General features: G+C 30.7%; 1 protein-coding gene across 6 annotated transcripts; it reads left to right on the forward strand.

Annotated features, from left to right (window-relative positions):
* The first annotated feature begins 6,331 nt into the window (after window positions 1-6,331).
* Window positions 6,332-13,896, forward strand: LOC108345862 (uncharacterized). Of its 6 annotated transcripts, none has more exons than XM_017584684.2 (8): window positions 6,333-6,518; window positions 6,629-6,799; window positions 8,276-8,395; window positions 8,507-8,550; window positions 9,251-12,124; window positions 12,408-12,512; window positions 12,658-12,832; window positions 13,377-13,896. In XM_017584684.2, exons 2-8 carry the CDS (start codon window positions 6,797-6,799, stop codon window positions 13,578-13,580), a joined length of 3,525 nt encoding a protein of 1,174 aa, XP_017440173.1. In that variant the 5' UTR covers window positions 6,333-6,518; window positions 6,629-6,796; the 3' UTR covers window positions 13,581-13,896. The 6 variants fall into 6 exon arrangements, with proteins under 6 accessions (XP_017440176.1, XP_017440173.1, XP_052723321.1 ...); XM_017584685.2 differs by having other exon boundaries at window positions 6,339-6,482; XM_017584687.2 differs by lacking the exon at window positions 6,629-6,799 and having other exon boundaries at window positions 6,332-6,482.
* The last annotated feature ends 1,701 nt before the right edge of the window (window positions 13,897-15,597 follow it).

A 15,597-nucleotide genomic window follows, 5' to 3' on the forward strand; every position in this document is an offset into this window, starting at 1 on the left:
AGATATTCACAAAATGTTCTTCACTTGAAGCGGTGTCTAAAAGAAAGTACAACTTACTTCAAGCAAAATACTGAAAAAGTAAGCCTTCTCTGAAAAGTTGACTCTAACCAACAACTATTGTACACAAAGAAAGAGAAGACACAAGAATCAAGGCCAAGAGCTTAGTCTAACAGACACTTATCCAAGAGCCTTTAAATATAAGATCATTTAGATGAAGAATTAAGAAGATAACATACAATGAAAATATTCATCCTTTGAGAAGCATTCAAAAGAAAAGCATAGAAAGAGCTTAAGAAAAAAAGAATATTTGAGCCGAAAAAAAGAAGAGAAAAGAAGAAAAACATACTCTCGAGTTTCATTGTAATATTCGCTTACTGATTGTAAGAAAGAGAGAAAGAGAAAAGAGAGAAACACATGCGAGTGTTTAAACTACATTGTATTGTAATTACATCCTCTCTACAAGAGTAGTAGTCTGAAGACTTATAAATAATCGTAGATTGCAATTCTGAAGAGAATTAAAACATTTGTTGAACTTAGTTGAGTTAAGGAAATTTAGGCAACATTGCTTAATACTAAGAGTGGTGCAAATACTCGTCCAGTTTAGGATAACAGGAGGTTATTCGCTGACTTAGGAGACCAGGAGTGGTGAGAATACTCATCCAGTCTAGGGTAATAGGAGGTTACTCGCTGACTGATAAGACCGAGAGTAGTGTGAATACTCAGTTGTAATATTGTTGAAGATTATAGTGAAACCCTCTACGGAAGAGACTGGACGTAGCTTAGTTGAAGTGAACCAATATGAAATTATCTATGCAATTGTTAATTCTCTCTTGTCTAAACGCTTCTCTTATAAAGTCAGCAGCTGTGTTTTTATTTCTAAATACAAGAAACTTCTGCACTAAATAACGATTTAGATATAGAGTTATGCACTTGTGATGACCTCTACTGCTCTATAGAACCATTGTTAATGGGTTTCACCCTACAAGACACAAGGTTAGTTTGTTAACATCTTTGGTCAAGGTAAAGCCCTAGACTAGGACCTCCTGCTTCTTTCACCACATACTTCACCCTTCTCTACTTGAGATTAGATGGTTATTAAAGCGACAAGATAACTCCTAATATGGAATTCACATATCAATACATACACTAATGAAACACCACTATATAATCTTTTCACGAGATCCATGAAATTACATAAACACATATACCATACTCATCATCATCACAATATAATACATGAATAAACACAATAATACTCTTAGACATAAACAAATACATTGAAAATTCTATCTCGAACAACCATGGAATAAGAAATTTAAAACATGAACACTAGTGCTCAAAAGTAGCGCACAATGTTAGACTTCTCGCAGATGGTGGCGCTTAGCGCCAAACCCTTCGCAAAAGGTGGCGCTCAACGCCAAACCCTTCGCAAAAGGTGACACTTAGTGACAGCCCTTACGTTCAACATTATTCTTTTCACAAAAAGTTGTGCTCAATGACACCCTCCTGCTATGAATACCATTCATAACTCTTTAGGAACATTTTTTTTGATTTAAAAATACTTTCTTTGTCTTAACTTTAGGTAAAATACTCAATGAATCATGTATCTAATAATTTTTTAATCATCCAGTTCAAAGCAAATTATTTCTATTGAAAAAAAAATTGGGACTTATTAAAGGCATTTAGGTTCTTTTCAATTAAGAAATTAAGGTTTTTTTATAATTTTGATAATTACATTGCATGTAAAAAATTTATAAAGTTATTAGTTGATATGTTTTAGACTTTATACTCAATTCCTTGCACATATGAAACTTAATAGTATATATATATATATATATATATATATATATATATATATATATATATATATATATATATATATATATATATATATATATATATATATATATATATATATATATATAATTTTTTTATTATTTTGTTGTTTATTTTAAAATATTGTATGTGTTTCTAAAGTCTTAATTTATGAAAATGATTGTAAATATAATTATTTTATATTACAAACCAAGCTATAATAACAATTTGATATATAATATTCAATATTTATTTCACGTTGATGTTTAATTCAACAAAACATTAATTCATCGTCATTTTTCAATGAAGAGATGATAAATATCATCTACCAAATTATGTTAACTCATTCTAAGCACCATTGACTTAAAAATATTAAATTCATGAAATTAGAATAATTCAATACAACTCAACATCTTTTTGAAAGATTCATATTAAGTGTATCATATAAAAGATTTATATTTAACTCATTTCAAGTATACTCACCTCGATTATATGACATTAGGGTAGTTTTTTTTCTTCAAAATGTATACACAATAGTAATACAATTTTTTTTTGAAGTTTCTCATTGTTTGATACCCTGATCAAATTGATAATCAATGAAGTCAAGATATCTTCTTTTCTAAAAAGATCCAGGTACTTAATAACACAACCATAACTTAACCATGTATCAATATTTACTTGTCCATTAAGGATCACATATCTTAATCATTAAATTATCTCATTCTTTCATCATTAATTTATCACTTAAATAAAATTTTCAATTATATCAATCTAATAAACTCACTTAATAACCAACTCAATCCATCAATATTACTGGATACCTAACATAAAACTTTCCATAATCTCAATAGTTAATATGATTTTCATAATTTATCACACCTTATTCTTTTTTTTATAAATCATCATTTCTAATGACATATTTTCATTCATGAATCAACTATATCATTACATACATATATAATCATAACCTCACACACATAAAAATTAAAAATTTTCACTTAAAAACACATAATTGAAATTAGGGATATGTCACTTAACTAACCTATATATTTAATAAATAGAGGAATATCTCTTGCTCAAGTTGATATCCTAGTTAAGCAATATCCCATTTTTGCTTGAGTGAATTTGTGTCACTTCAACAATAATAACTTTTGAGGAGAGATAATTTATTTGACTTTTTCCTCGTTTGAACATCAAAAAACAATCGTTTGAGCGTTGAGATTCAACACTAACCTTCATCACTCAAAATCATTTTATCAATATGACTTTTAACATCAAGCCATAAGTTATAATATTATATTACATTTTTATTATTTTGAAATGAAATTATAGAGAAGAAAGAATTACTTTGACATTCCTCTCAATCAAATTTCAATTAATGACCTATAATTCTTGAACAACCACTTTGATACTTGAAAGACAATTTTGTGTATACAATAAATGTTATCACTTACTTATTTGAACGATTAACTTAATAACCAAGTGCTGTATCCAGAAAGCATAAAATCACAACATATATAAAGATGGACAAGGAAACTTTGCTAAAATCTAACTATACTATACACTTTATAACACATATTCCCACCATTTGATCATGGAACATGTTCAAAATAATTGTATTTATCCCATTTGACTACTCACAAATCTAAAATCACATTTAAAACTATAATCACACAATTTTCTTAACTACTCAATTCAATAACCAAAAATACATCGAAATATAAATTTCATTTCACCAAACTCAACAAATTTCCAAAAATGCCAAAACCAACTAGTTCTACAATTTAGGTTCATTACCCGTACCTATAGTTAACATGCTTTAATAAAATGCAACTCTAACATCTAAGTACTTTCAACTCAAATTCAAGAAATCTAAAAAATTCTTACATTAGTTACAAATCTCTAATGTATAAAAGTCAACACCTCCACTTATTTATATTAGGAGAAAATTCTATTATTTAGTTGATTAAGATAAAATTATATTATAAATTATAAATAAAGATGTTTAAATCTATCTATAGTTTTTTAAAGACATATTCATTCTCTATTTATTTAAATTCTATTATCAAACTTAAAAAGTAGTGGAGTTCTTTCAAAATTCTCACAAAACAAATTAAAAACCAATAATACAAAATTGTCTATTTTAATTACATTATTTTGTATATACCTATAATGTTATTATATAATTTATTTCTTATGTGGTGCTTAGAGTTGGCTACTCAAAAGTGGTTTGCTTTTGTAAAAGGTTCTGAAATAGGTTCTGAGTATAGAAATTCAACACTATTAACATGTTATTAAAAAAATCAATCCCCCTAAAATAGACACTAAATTTTCACCTATTAAACATATACTGATTAAATATCCTAAATTTTATTATTTTTTTATTCAAGAAAGTTCGGATAAGATCAGTCGAGTTTACCAAGAGAAACCTCCGTATTAAATGAAAATCTACAGTTACAAATTATCAACATTTAAGGTTTTCACATGATAACAAACTTCATGTCTATGAATCTGATTTTTATCAATTGGATCAACCATTTCTTTTTATGTTACATCAAAATGATCAAACAATTGTTTACATTGTATAGTTTTCTGAATTCCCTTGCAATGTATTTTTACTTTTGTATAGTAAATATTAATGTCTTTTTATTTTTTCAAGATATTAAATTTAATACTCCTTTCTCTATACCAAGGGAAGCCAATTAACATTACTCAGTTTCTATTAGCATATACTTATTATTCTTTGGTTGAGTAAGAACAAATCTATAGAAAAGTAAAGTTAAAAAAGGAAATTCTATCATACAGCATACTACATAAAAAAAGGAAAGAAAATCATATGCCCAAAATAAAATGTTCCCTTCCTTATGAAGAAAATTGAGCAAAGAATAATTTTTTGATAGTGAAAAACAAGGCCTTTTATATTAAACGAATGTAAAAATATTTAATATAACTTTTTCTGTCTAATAAACATAAAAATACATTACTTTTCTCTTTAATCATATAATTAGAAAGCTTTTATTTCTTTACACTTATCTTCATCTTGTTTCCTTTTCTTTGGTTCTGTATTCTATTTAGAATGGGAAGAATGAAATATATATATATATATATATATATATATATATATATATATATATATATATATATATATATATATATATATATATTTATTTATTTGTTTTGTTTACCTGAACAAGAGGTTCTCGGTATTAAAAAGATTCTCTCCTAAAACGATGTATATAACTATTAATTAAAAAGTAAATAAATAGATTTTGATAATTTTAAAATGATTTTTATTTCTATATGACATCACTGTAAAAGGTTTTATAGAACTTATTATGATTGAATAATAATAATAAAATATTTTTTTTACATCATCGATACGTGCACACACTCGAAATTTTATTGATCAAAATAAAAAATAAATTAATTTTTATTTCATGCAACATTATCATCCAAAAGTAATATTCAAATAACTAATATTCTATTTTTATTTAAAGATAGTCTTGGTGCTAATAGTATAGTTTTATTTGATATTTGTTCTATTAAAATAATTTGTTACTTTTACATTTTTTTACCGTAGTCTTTAAGTATTTTTTTTAAATAACATTTTATAATAAAAATCATTATTATTTTAAAAAATAAAATTTATTACGTTTGGCATAAAAATTAAATAATTAAGTTATTTATAGAAAATAGTAAATAAATTATTTAATTAAATTATGCACATAGAGTGATTTAAATATAAGTTAAAAGACTTTTATTACCTTAATTATTTATATTAATATTTTCAAATTTAATACTAACAATTAACTACAAATAATTATAAAAACTACACATAAAAAAAGTGTCACATGATTTTTAATTAACTATATTTTTTAAGACCACTTAAATTTAAGTGTTCTATTTTCAATGCCATCTTTGTATTTGTCATATTGTACTTTAATGTTAAAGAAAATAAATTTTAAATGCTATTAGAAAAATTAAATTATATTAATTAATTTTATTTAGTAGCATAAATATGAATTAATTTTCCCTATGATGTAGTAATTTTTATGTTATAATTAAATAAAAATATATAATAAATTGGCTGACTTTTATTTATAATAAATAAGTTTAAATTGCTTGTAAATGTACATTCTAGTTGTTATTTTAGCATTTTTTTTTTGTAATTAAAAAGTTGTTTTCTATTTTTCTAAAATGTGGGTTTTTAAAATATATCCAAATAAACACATCTTAAACAAGAAAAAATGAAGTTAATTTTTCTATAAATTAAAATTAGCTTGTATATAAAAACTTTTCTTATTTCACAAATAATTTTAACATAAATTATTTCAATTTTGTTTCCATTTTTTGTATTTTAGAAACTGTTTGGGCTGGTTGAGACTGTTTTTGGTTTCTCTGCAAAAAAAAGATTTGTGTTCGCGGCACAGTGCTGCATGCTTCACGCTTGGCTAGCTAATTTTTGTTTTTATTTTGTTTATTGGTGGCACGTGTTCGAAAAGGGAAACACCAACACCAACACCAACCACTGATGAATTTAGTCACATTGGTGTAGAGCTTCGAAATTGACAAAGAAAAACCCCACAGAGAGAAAATGAATTTCCTTGTTTGCCAAAACGATTAGCATATTAAAGGCCATTTATGTGACGATATTGTCCTCAGATGATGTGAGTTTCCAGTCAAATCAAAATCATTTTTCTTTTGTGAGTTCTCATTTTCTTCAAGAGCTTGTCTGTCTGTTTTGTGTGTGTATTTGTTTGTGGGCACTGAACTACCTCAGTGTTCTCTGTGTATGTTTTTGTGCTCTCAAAAGAAACCGCAGTCGCTTTCTCTCTGCGGAAAGTGACAAGATAGAGAGGGATAAAGAGGGAAAAAGAGCTTTTCAACCCCGAAAGACAAAACGGGTGATTACTTGAGAAAAAAGAGAGCCGTTGAGGCTTGGAAGAGAGCCATTCAGTTCCGGCCCTTTGGAACTTGTAGCATGGTTTGTTCCGATTATCATCGTTTCTTTACCTTTTACTATGTTTCTGTCTAGGTTCTTTTTTTTATTATGCTTTTGGGATGACCTTGTTTAAGCTTTGAGTATGTGTGATTATATTGTTTGAAAATTTTGGGTTTTGAAATTGGAAATGATGGTGGGGTGGGATTCTTTATGATCGTTTCTTTGGTTCTTTGAATAAAAAATTGATTTTTTTTATGTGGGGATAGATGATCGGGCTTATGGGGTGGGTTTGGGTGTTCTTGTGCGTGTCTATAATATTTGATTTTCTTTCTTTTCTTTGTTCCTCTTCTTTTTCATATTTATGTAGTTTTTGAGTTATTGAGATTGGCTTTGTATAGGCTTTAGTGAGGTTTTGGTTAAATTAGAAAAGGGTAATCTTTGTTTTGACTGATAGAAAAAACTCGACTCCCTTTGCGTTAATTTAATAGTTTCCTGGTTTTAATTTGGAGAAACCCAAGTCGAGTTTTCTCCTTTCCTGCACATATCTATTGTGTGTGTGGAATTGAATTCTTTGCTCCTTTTTTTTTTTTTTTTAATTTTGAATAGTTCTCTGTAGACGCCAACTTCATTTGTTCATGAAAACCAAGAAAAATGGAAGAGTTTCGAGTTTGCATGCATGTCCTATAGAATATGAACCAAAGGCTATCAGCAGCTAGGGGGATCATAGGCTTCATTGTCTTTTTTGTTTAATTGAATGTACTGCGTTCATTGGATAAGCTAGGAGTTGAATTTGTTGAGTTTAGATGTCCTCTGTTATTATGTTAGAATCAAGAAGGTGCATTCAAATATTGCGAAAACAAAGTTAGGAATTTTCTTGTTTGACATGGAATTTTCCAATGAAATTTGTTGACGGAAGTTAATTATTTTCTATATTGGCTTATTTGTTATGCTTGGCATGCCAATTGGACTCTAGCTTTAGTCCATGACAGTTCTATTAGTTTATTATCCTTCAGTGTGTCACAATTTTTAATTTGTCGTGTCGAAATTATGTTTTCTAGTCATTGTATTACTGATAACTCCTGGCCTATTTCGACCATTTTTATATCAATATTATCATTCTTGGAAAGAAGTCCCATTTCTGTGTGGCCATTTTTTTCAGATTAAAACAATAGGGCTAATTATTGTATTTCAGCAATGTGGCTGCTGATTTTATTAGTTATCCCAGTCACTGTTTTTAAATGGTGGTGCTGTGTTGGAATTATCATTGCTGTGTTTCCTCATGTTCTTATTTTAGCTTTCAAGTTTCTTAAGTTACCCTGGTCTGTTTATAACTTAAACTGATCTCTAGATGATTTTCAGTTTATTGAGAATCATTACAAGTTGATAATGCAAAGAGTAGAAATATTTAAACATCAATTATCTAGAGTAATACCTTGTTTATGTTTGTTCTGAAAATTGTAATTTCTTTCTTATCATTGTTTCTCTTTTCTTGTTGGCCAATGATTCTAATATGGACAGGCGAGGAAGATGCCTTGTGCCCCTCAAGAGACAGGTAATGATAGTCCAAAAGTTTCAGAAGCAAGAAAGGATTCCGTATCAACAATATATCAAGAACAACATAAATTCACATCTTTAGAGGTGACGATAAATTTCAGCCCTATTTTTCCATGATTTTTTAGTTGAGTTTGGCAAGGCAATTGATCCTTACGTCTATTTTGTTTTCTCTTTAAATGTAATTCTTTTATTTAGGGTTGTCAAGAATCATCTCTTTCAAGGATTAACTTGGATAATAGGTAAAATATTTTTTATGACTAGCATTGCTTTCATTATCTTTTGTTCTTATGGTAATATGATTTTGTTGTTAATTTACGTATTTCTTTGATTTTCTTTGATTGACATTGTTGACATGTTAATATAAAATGTACTTATATCCTTCTATGATATTCCTTTGAAATATATTATTTATAGAATGATTATATGGCTTATACCAGAAGTTGGTATTGTATTGATTCTGTGCATGGTGTAAAGGAACCTGAGTCCATGTTGGCATTGTCATAATGATGTCATTTGTTTGGCCTCCATGTAAAGTAGTTGCTCCCTTTATGCTACATCTTCTTGTCATCTTTAATTTTTGCATTATTCTAGTATTCCCTAATGTTTTTATCTTGTCAACAGAGAAAATGGGATTGGAAAAAAATTGTTCCCCAGATGTATACCTGTGGCAAAAACTTCCATGAGGTGGTCTGGTCTTTCCTTGCAATTTGAGGGTTATAAAAGACAAAAAGAGACCATAACACCCTTTTTTGGAATAACTATTACATTTTTTTAATTCACAAAGTTGAACGCTAGTAATGGCTACATGATTCCATTTTCAAAAAGTTTTACCATTGTTGTATAGCTCCTTACTCTTTTATTTTTTATTATGTATTTTTGTGTTCTAAAGGCACTTTCTTGGAAGTGATTCATGGTTAAGTTCTTCCAATCATTGGTCAGGTGTGCCATCATTTCATTCAACTTTGAGCCTGATGGAACCTGGAGAATTGTTGCCTTACCAGGGCAGTGTCTCAATTACATTAACTTAGCTGGTGGTGTAAATATGGATGGTGTGCAACTGCTTGTCTCTCCTCCGCTTAATAGGTTGAAGATTGATCAATGTAAGGGCCCTAGAGTGCCTCTTCCTTCCTATGCTTATTCAGCTAAAACAGGTACAAAAAAAGGCTTTACTAGTTCAAATGTGCATCGTCGATGTCAAAACAAGATTGCTAGCAGAGCTTCTAAACTCAACGAACTCTCTAACAAGTCCAGTTCTCAAAGTTCATTAGTATGCAGTCCTGGTTTGTTCCCAGATAGTTCTGCAGAAGTTAATTCATCTGATAAGTACGCAAGTAATTCCAAGGACGACGACAAGTCTTTGAAGAAAAACTCAAGAAAACATGGTAGAAAGAAATTTAGACAGAGTAAGAAGAAGTCAATTCACAGGTCTACCGAACGTGAAGTTCCTACTGAGGAAGTTGTCTGTCCAAGTTTGATTTCTGAAACCTGCAGCAGCAATGTTAGGGATAAGGAGGGCGTGGCAGAATTTTTAACTTCTGATGATAGATTAATAAAATCTGATTGTGACATAAATGAGATGAATGACATCAAAGTTATGGAAGCACCTAACGTTAGTAACTCTTATCTTGATCAGGAAGCAATGTTAAAGGATTCTGCACCTATTATTCCAAGTTCTGCAGGAGAATGTGCCACATTTGAATCCAAGAATCAGCTCAAAGGTAGGGGCCCTGAGGCAGTCATTGATAGAGAAATAAAGAACATCCAGCATACTCAGCCATGCAGTTTTAATGATATACAAGACTCTTTAGTGCTAGATTCAGTTTCAGTTTGTTCCAGAAGTGATGGGAGTATAAATACAGATGATATAGGAAAACAGTCCAACAAGTCAAATTGCACAACCACTTCAGATTCTGGAGATGGATATTTTTTTTGTCAAAACTTGACAAATGGCATTCCCAATAACTGTGAACATATTGAGGGGATTATGCACAGTGGTCAAAATTGCATTGGTAATGATAAGAGAGTTAAGCAAAAGAGAACTATGTCGCACAGTTCAGGTTTAAACAAATTTGGGGGTGTTGGAATTTTGCAAGGTCGAAAAGGGAAGGAAAACAGTCATTCTATATGGCAAAAGGTTCAGAAGAATAGTTCTGATGAATGTGGCGGTGATTTGAAGAAAGTAAGCACTACTTTGTCCCAACTTGCTTCTATTGGGGAAAAGGATCCCTCAGTTATCAAAGAATGTAAATCTGTTGGTGTGAACTGTGTATCAAAAACTGAGGATAAGAAACAAATGAAAAATAAAATTGGTAAGAAATCTAAAGTTAAAATGGACTCAGTATCAAAAAAGGGACAGAGCAATTATTCTAGGAAGAGTTTGCATCTTAGCAGGTCTTTGTCAAATGATCATGGGAAGGTTGGTGCTGAAAAGAATGATATGCTGCTTATCTCAACTCAGGAAATTGATCAGCATGGACTGAACCATGACTCTGGATTTAATTCTGATGTTCACTGCTTGTTGGATGGGGTCCAGACCAATGGGGTTGAACAGGTAACATCTGAAAAAATTCACAGTGCAGAATTTCATCTGGAGGTGTCAGATCCAAAAAGTAGTGCCTGCCATACTGTTGCAAACACAAACAATGAAAGTATAGATAGTGAGGATAGGTCGTTAGTAAGGCCAAGTGAGAATGTCAATCAATCAAATATGTCTGTAGAGCTGTCTCCAACGTCTTGCAATCTTGAAGGTGATGAGGTTGGTCAAACAGAGAAAGAAGTTTCTTCTGCAGACTACAATGCACAAAACCAGTGCTCTGGAACCTCCCTCTGGAAATGGATACCAATTGGGAAAAAAGATACTGGGTTGGAAAAATATGAATCTAGTATTTTACCACCAGACTATTCTGATGCATCCTCTAGGAACAATATTAACCATGAAAGCAGTGTTGAACCAGAAGTGGCCTCTTCTGAAAGTAAGGATTCTTCAATAAATGCAAGCAGAACATCAAATGGCGAGATTTACCACAATGTGTCCTGTCTAGGTGAGGGTGAGAACGAAAAATTGGGTGGGCAGGTTCCATTTACATTGACACAGCATAGGGACAAGCAAGAAGTTTCTAGTCACATGTTTAATGAAAGCAAAAAACAAGAAATGTTAGTAAATGATTCTTACAGAATATCCCAAGCTGTGAATGATGCATGTAGGGCACAACTAGCTTCTGAAGCAGTGTACATGGCTACAGGTGGTCCAGTTGCAGAATTTGAAAGACTACTTCATTTTGGTAGTCCTGTGATTTGTAAATCAGTTGATTCAGTCAGTTGTTCAACCTGCTCATGCAACCATGCTGGTGGTGTCTCACTGTGCAGACACGAGATCCCTAACCTATCTTTGGGATGCCTGTGGCAGTGGTATGAAAAACATGGGAGCTATGGATTAGAGATAAGTGCTCAGGATCATGAGAATCCAAAGAGTCAAGGTGTTGGTGATTTTCCATTCCGTGCGTATTTTGTCCCTTCTTTATCTGCAGTTCAGCTGTTTAAGAACCATGAAAATCAATGTGTAAATAGCAGTGACGAGCTTTCAAATTGTGAGGTTTCAGAGGCATGTCAAATGATTAATTTTTCAGAAAACTCATCTACTGCCACTGAACATTCAATATTTTCTGTTCTCTTTCCTCAGCCTCGAAATCAGGATGCAAGCATTGAAACTCTGAAGGAGACAGATTCTATCAGTAATGGATCTGGTGATTTAGAACTTCTTTTTGAATATTTTGAATTTGAGCAACCTCAACAAAGACAGCCTCTTTATGAGAAGTAAGAATTTCTTCTTTATCATAAGAACATAATGGTTTTCAGTGTATCTATCTGTGTTAAGTTTTCTGGAATAGACGGTCATTACATTTTGTTGTTCCTTGACATATTATATTATACCGAGTAATTTTAATAACACCAACAAAATTTATGACATTATACTGTGTAGGAATTAGGAACAGGAGGTTTTCATCTTTTTCTTGTGTACTAGATGTTTGGCTACTATAAGAAACAGGTTTGCTGGTTGATTCAACAGGTGCTTAATTTGATTTTGATGTTCTTACAGGATACAAGAACTGGTTAGAGGAAATATGCCAATCCAATCTTCAACATATGGGGACCCAACAAAACTGGATTCAATAAAGCTGCGAGATCTTCACCCTAGCTCTTGGTGAGTGATCTACATGTCAACTATATTCTGCGTGCTAAAGAAAATGTGATTGCATCTTCCTTATCAGATGACACCAAGTGTTTTTTTCTTGACTTAATTTTAAGTGATGTTTCAAAGGGTAGCACTAAGGCCACCTCATTTGCAGGTTCTCAGTTGCATGGTATCCTATTTACCGCATACCAGATGGCAACTTTCGTGCATCTTTTCTGACTTACCATTCACTTGGACATTTGGTTCGTAGAAGAACAGGTTCAGATTTGTTCACATCAGGTTCTTGCATAGTATCTCCAGCTGTGGGTCTCCAAAGCTACAATGACCAGGTATGAATTATCTTGCATCTTATTATTCCATGCATTGAAAATTAACCTTTCAGTTGGTCAAGAATTTTTTTTTCTGGATGAGTCCATTGCAAATAATATTTTGACACATTTACAGTTATTATGTTTTTGTGGCTGATTTCAAGATAATTGGAGCTTTTACTGGCATATTTAATAATGTAAATCACAGTTTATTTGGAAGCAGACTTTCCAGGGTTGAGGAAATAAAGAATGCAAAAGATGAAACTTTTTTAGATTGCTAAAAGAGAAGATGACGGATAAGTTATTTACATTAGGAATATTATTGTAATATTATTGTTAGATGTAGGAAGTATGCTGCTGAAAGGAGTTGTTCAAATTATACTTGCTGTGTGTTCTTTTGGATAATTTTTTCAATAGAAACTTATATGAAAAGAAAATCAGAAGATAAATTAATCAAGCTGCTTCCATAAGCTTAAATGAATTTTTAAAACTTTTAGAAAGTAATGTGGATATATACTTTTGAAGGCTTGCTAACAGTTTAGCACTTGATGTGTGATATGAACAGGGAGAATGCTGGTTCAAGCTGAAGCACTCTGCAGAAGCAGCAGAAATGGTGGGCTTAGACCCTTCTTTTGTCCTGAGAGAACGTTTGGAGACACTTGAGGAAACAGCATCTGTAATGGCAAGAGCTGTGGTGAAGAAGGGGAACCAAACATGTACTAACAGACATCCTGATTATGAGTTTTTCTCGTCTAGGCGACGGTATTGACATCTTAGTTTTCTCCAAAAATAATCATGAGTAGTAGAACAGCTAGTTACAACTTACAAATGATTTTGGCTACATTCATCTCGTAGGATTTGAGTATTGCTGATGGTGTTGCATGAGTCTTCTATGTCCTTGTTCCTCAACATAAGTTCGTTTGTACATACATAGCTTTGTGCATTACCATTTTTGTCTCCTCACTTTCGATTTTGCTTCTTGTTATTCAGTCCAAGAAACACTTGTATCGATTATGTGAGAGATGTTTGCAGTAACTCTGTATATGCTTGTTTTTCATAGCTTCAAGTTAGTGAATGTTCTTCCATATTTGCTTCCATACAGTATCACTTTTATTGCATTAACTATTTGTCATTCTAATCCACTTTGCATCTTTTGTAATAAATTTTATGTATTTTGATCAACATGTATTATCCTCACAAAATTCTTTACTATTATCTTATTTCCTTTTAAACATTTCATAATACCATTTAACCTCTTTCATGGCTCATATATTATGTTTATTGAAGCTAAGTATCTTAATTTGCAAAAATGAAAATTAGAATTTATGTTTTTCCAATTTTTTACATGTTTTTTAAATTCAATATAGTATTTTCTTAAATGATAATATCTTTTACATACACTTAAGAATTTTCGTACATGATTAATTATACTTGAATTTTCAAATACCCGTTGGTCTTTTTCTTTTAATTATTAGTGTATTCATTTAATTATGTAAATATTTTATAGCTATACATCAACTTTCCAAATAAAATCTGTCTAAATCCACTTTCTTTAGTGTAATCCTGATTCATTTCTTTTGTATTTTTTTTACCTTTTTTTTATTCTGGTCTTATTTTTTAATTTCCCCCTATATTGTTCTTTTAAAAAATATCTTCTTTTTATTTTTCCTGTTTTACCCTTTTTTTCATGTTCCTCTTTCTTACTTTACCGCGTGCCATCGTTTCTGATCATGTTTCGTTTTGTTTACCAAATCATAATTAGATATGGAGCCAAAACATACGTACAAATTTGGAATTAAAAAATAATGTACAATAAAACTTATAAATATTTTCGGTTTATGTTATATATATACACTTTATACTAAAATATGAGTGAAGAACATAAGAACTAGGGTAAAATATTTCTCTGCTCCATTTCATAAACATGTCACTCCTAAATAGCGACAAAGTTTGGCCAAACAACCCTAATTACAGAGAACATAGTTATTAAGGGTTGTACAACCAACCTCCATGGTCGAAGAAATTCATTTAAAAATGATTATTGATCATTTTAAATTGATCATTTTTAATTTTCTTTTATATGAACCATGTGTTGTTGGCCATGTTGTATCACTTTATTATCCAATATTGTTAAGAAAAAAAGAAAGGGTTACTGTTTTAATCAACTCAAACAAATTGAATTTAATCAAATTTTTTATGCACTACAATATTCTATTGCACTCTTTTAACATTTGTGTTCATCATATAGTATGTTAGATTATTTTTTATAATACTTGAAATCAATATTGTTGAATTATGGAGCAAACAACACCATAAATAAATAAAAGGGTTAAATATGTTTTTCGTCCCTTAAGTATCACACAATTTTGGGTTTAGTCCCTACTCGAAACTTTGATGGCTTTTAGTCCTCATAATTTTGAAACTCTTACTATTAGTCCTTAAAAATGAACAGCGTTAACTTTTATGTGATGTGGCAAACGGCAAGGACACTCTTATGCCAGCTTCCATCTTCACTCTCTAACACGTTGGTTGTTTAATTTTTGAAACGAGATTAAGTATGTTTAATTTGGAGGAACCTTACTTTGTCATCTCTTATAAATGAAATTTTAAGAAGTTGGGTACTTCTTCATCATTGCAGTTGGGGGCAAAGAAAGTTGAGGAGGTACATCTGAAGGTCGTCTTCTTGAGGAGGTAAGTTGATAGGTTTTGTTTTGCTCTTCTTCGTGTGAATATAAGGATTTGAGATATAGGGTTTGGTGCTGCGGAATCAGTCTCGGAAAATTCCA

Source organism: Vigna angularis, chromosome 8, assembly GCF_016808095.1.
Source record: "Vigna angularis cultivar LongXiaoDou No.4 chromosome 8, ASM1680809v1, whole genome shotgun sequence".
Taxonomy (NCBI): domain Eukaryota; kingdom Viridiplantae; phylum Streptophyta; class Magnoliopsida; order Fabales; family Fabaceae; genus Vigna; species Vigna angularis.

What these genes read in the sequence shown, in the direction of transcription:
- LOC108345862 (XM_052867361.1), top strand. An exon ending in AGGATTAACTTGGATAATAG is followed by an intron (nt 8,551 to 9,250) that starts GTAAAATATTTT and finishes ATCATTGGTCAG; the next exon opens with GTGTGCCATCATTTCATTCA. An exon ending in TCCAAAGCTACAATGACCAG is followed by an intron (nt 12,833 to 13,376) that starts GTATGAATTATC and finishes TGATATGAACAG; the next exon opens with GGAGAATGCTGGTTCAAGCT.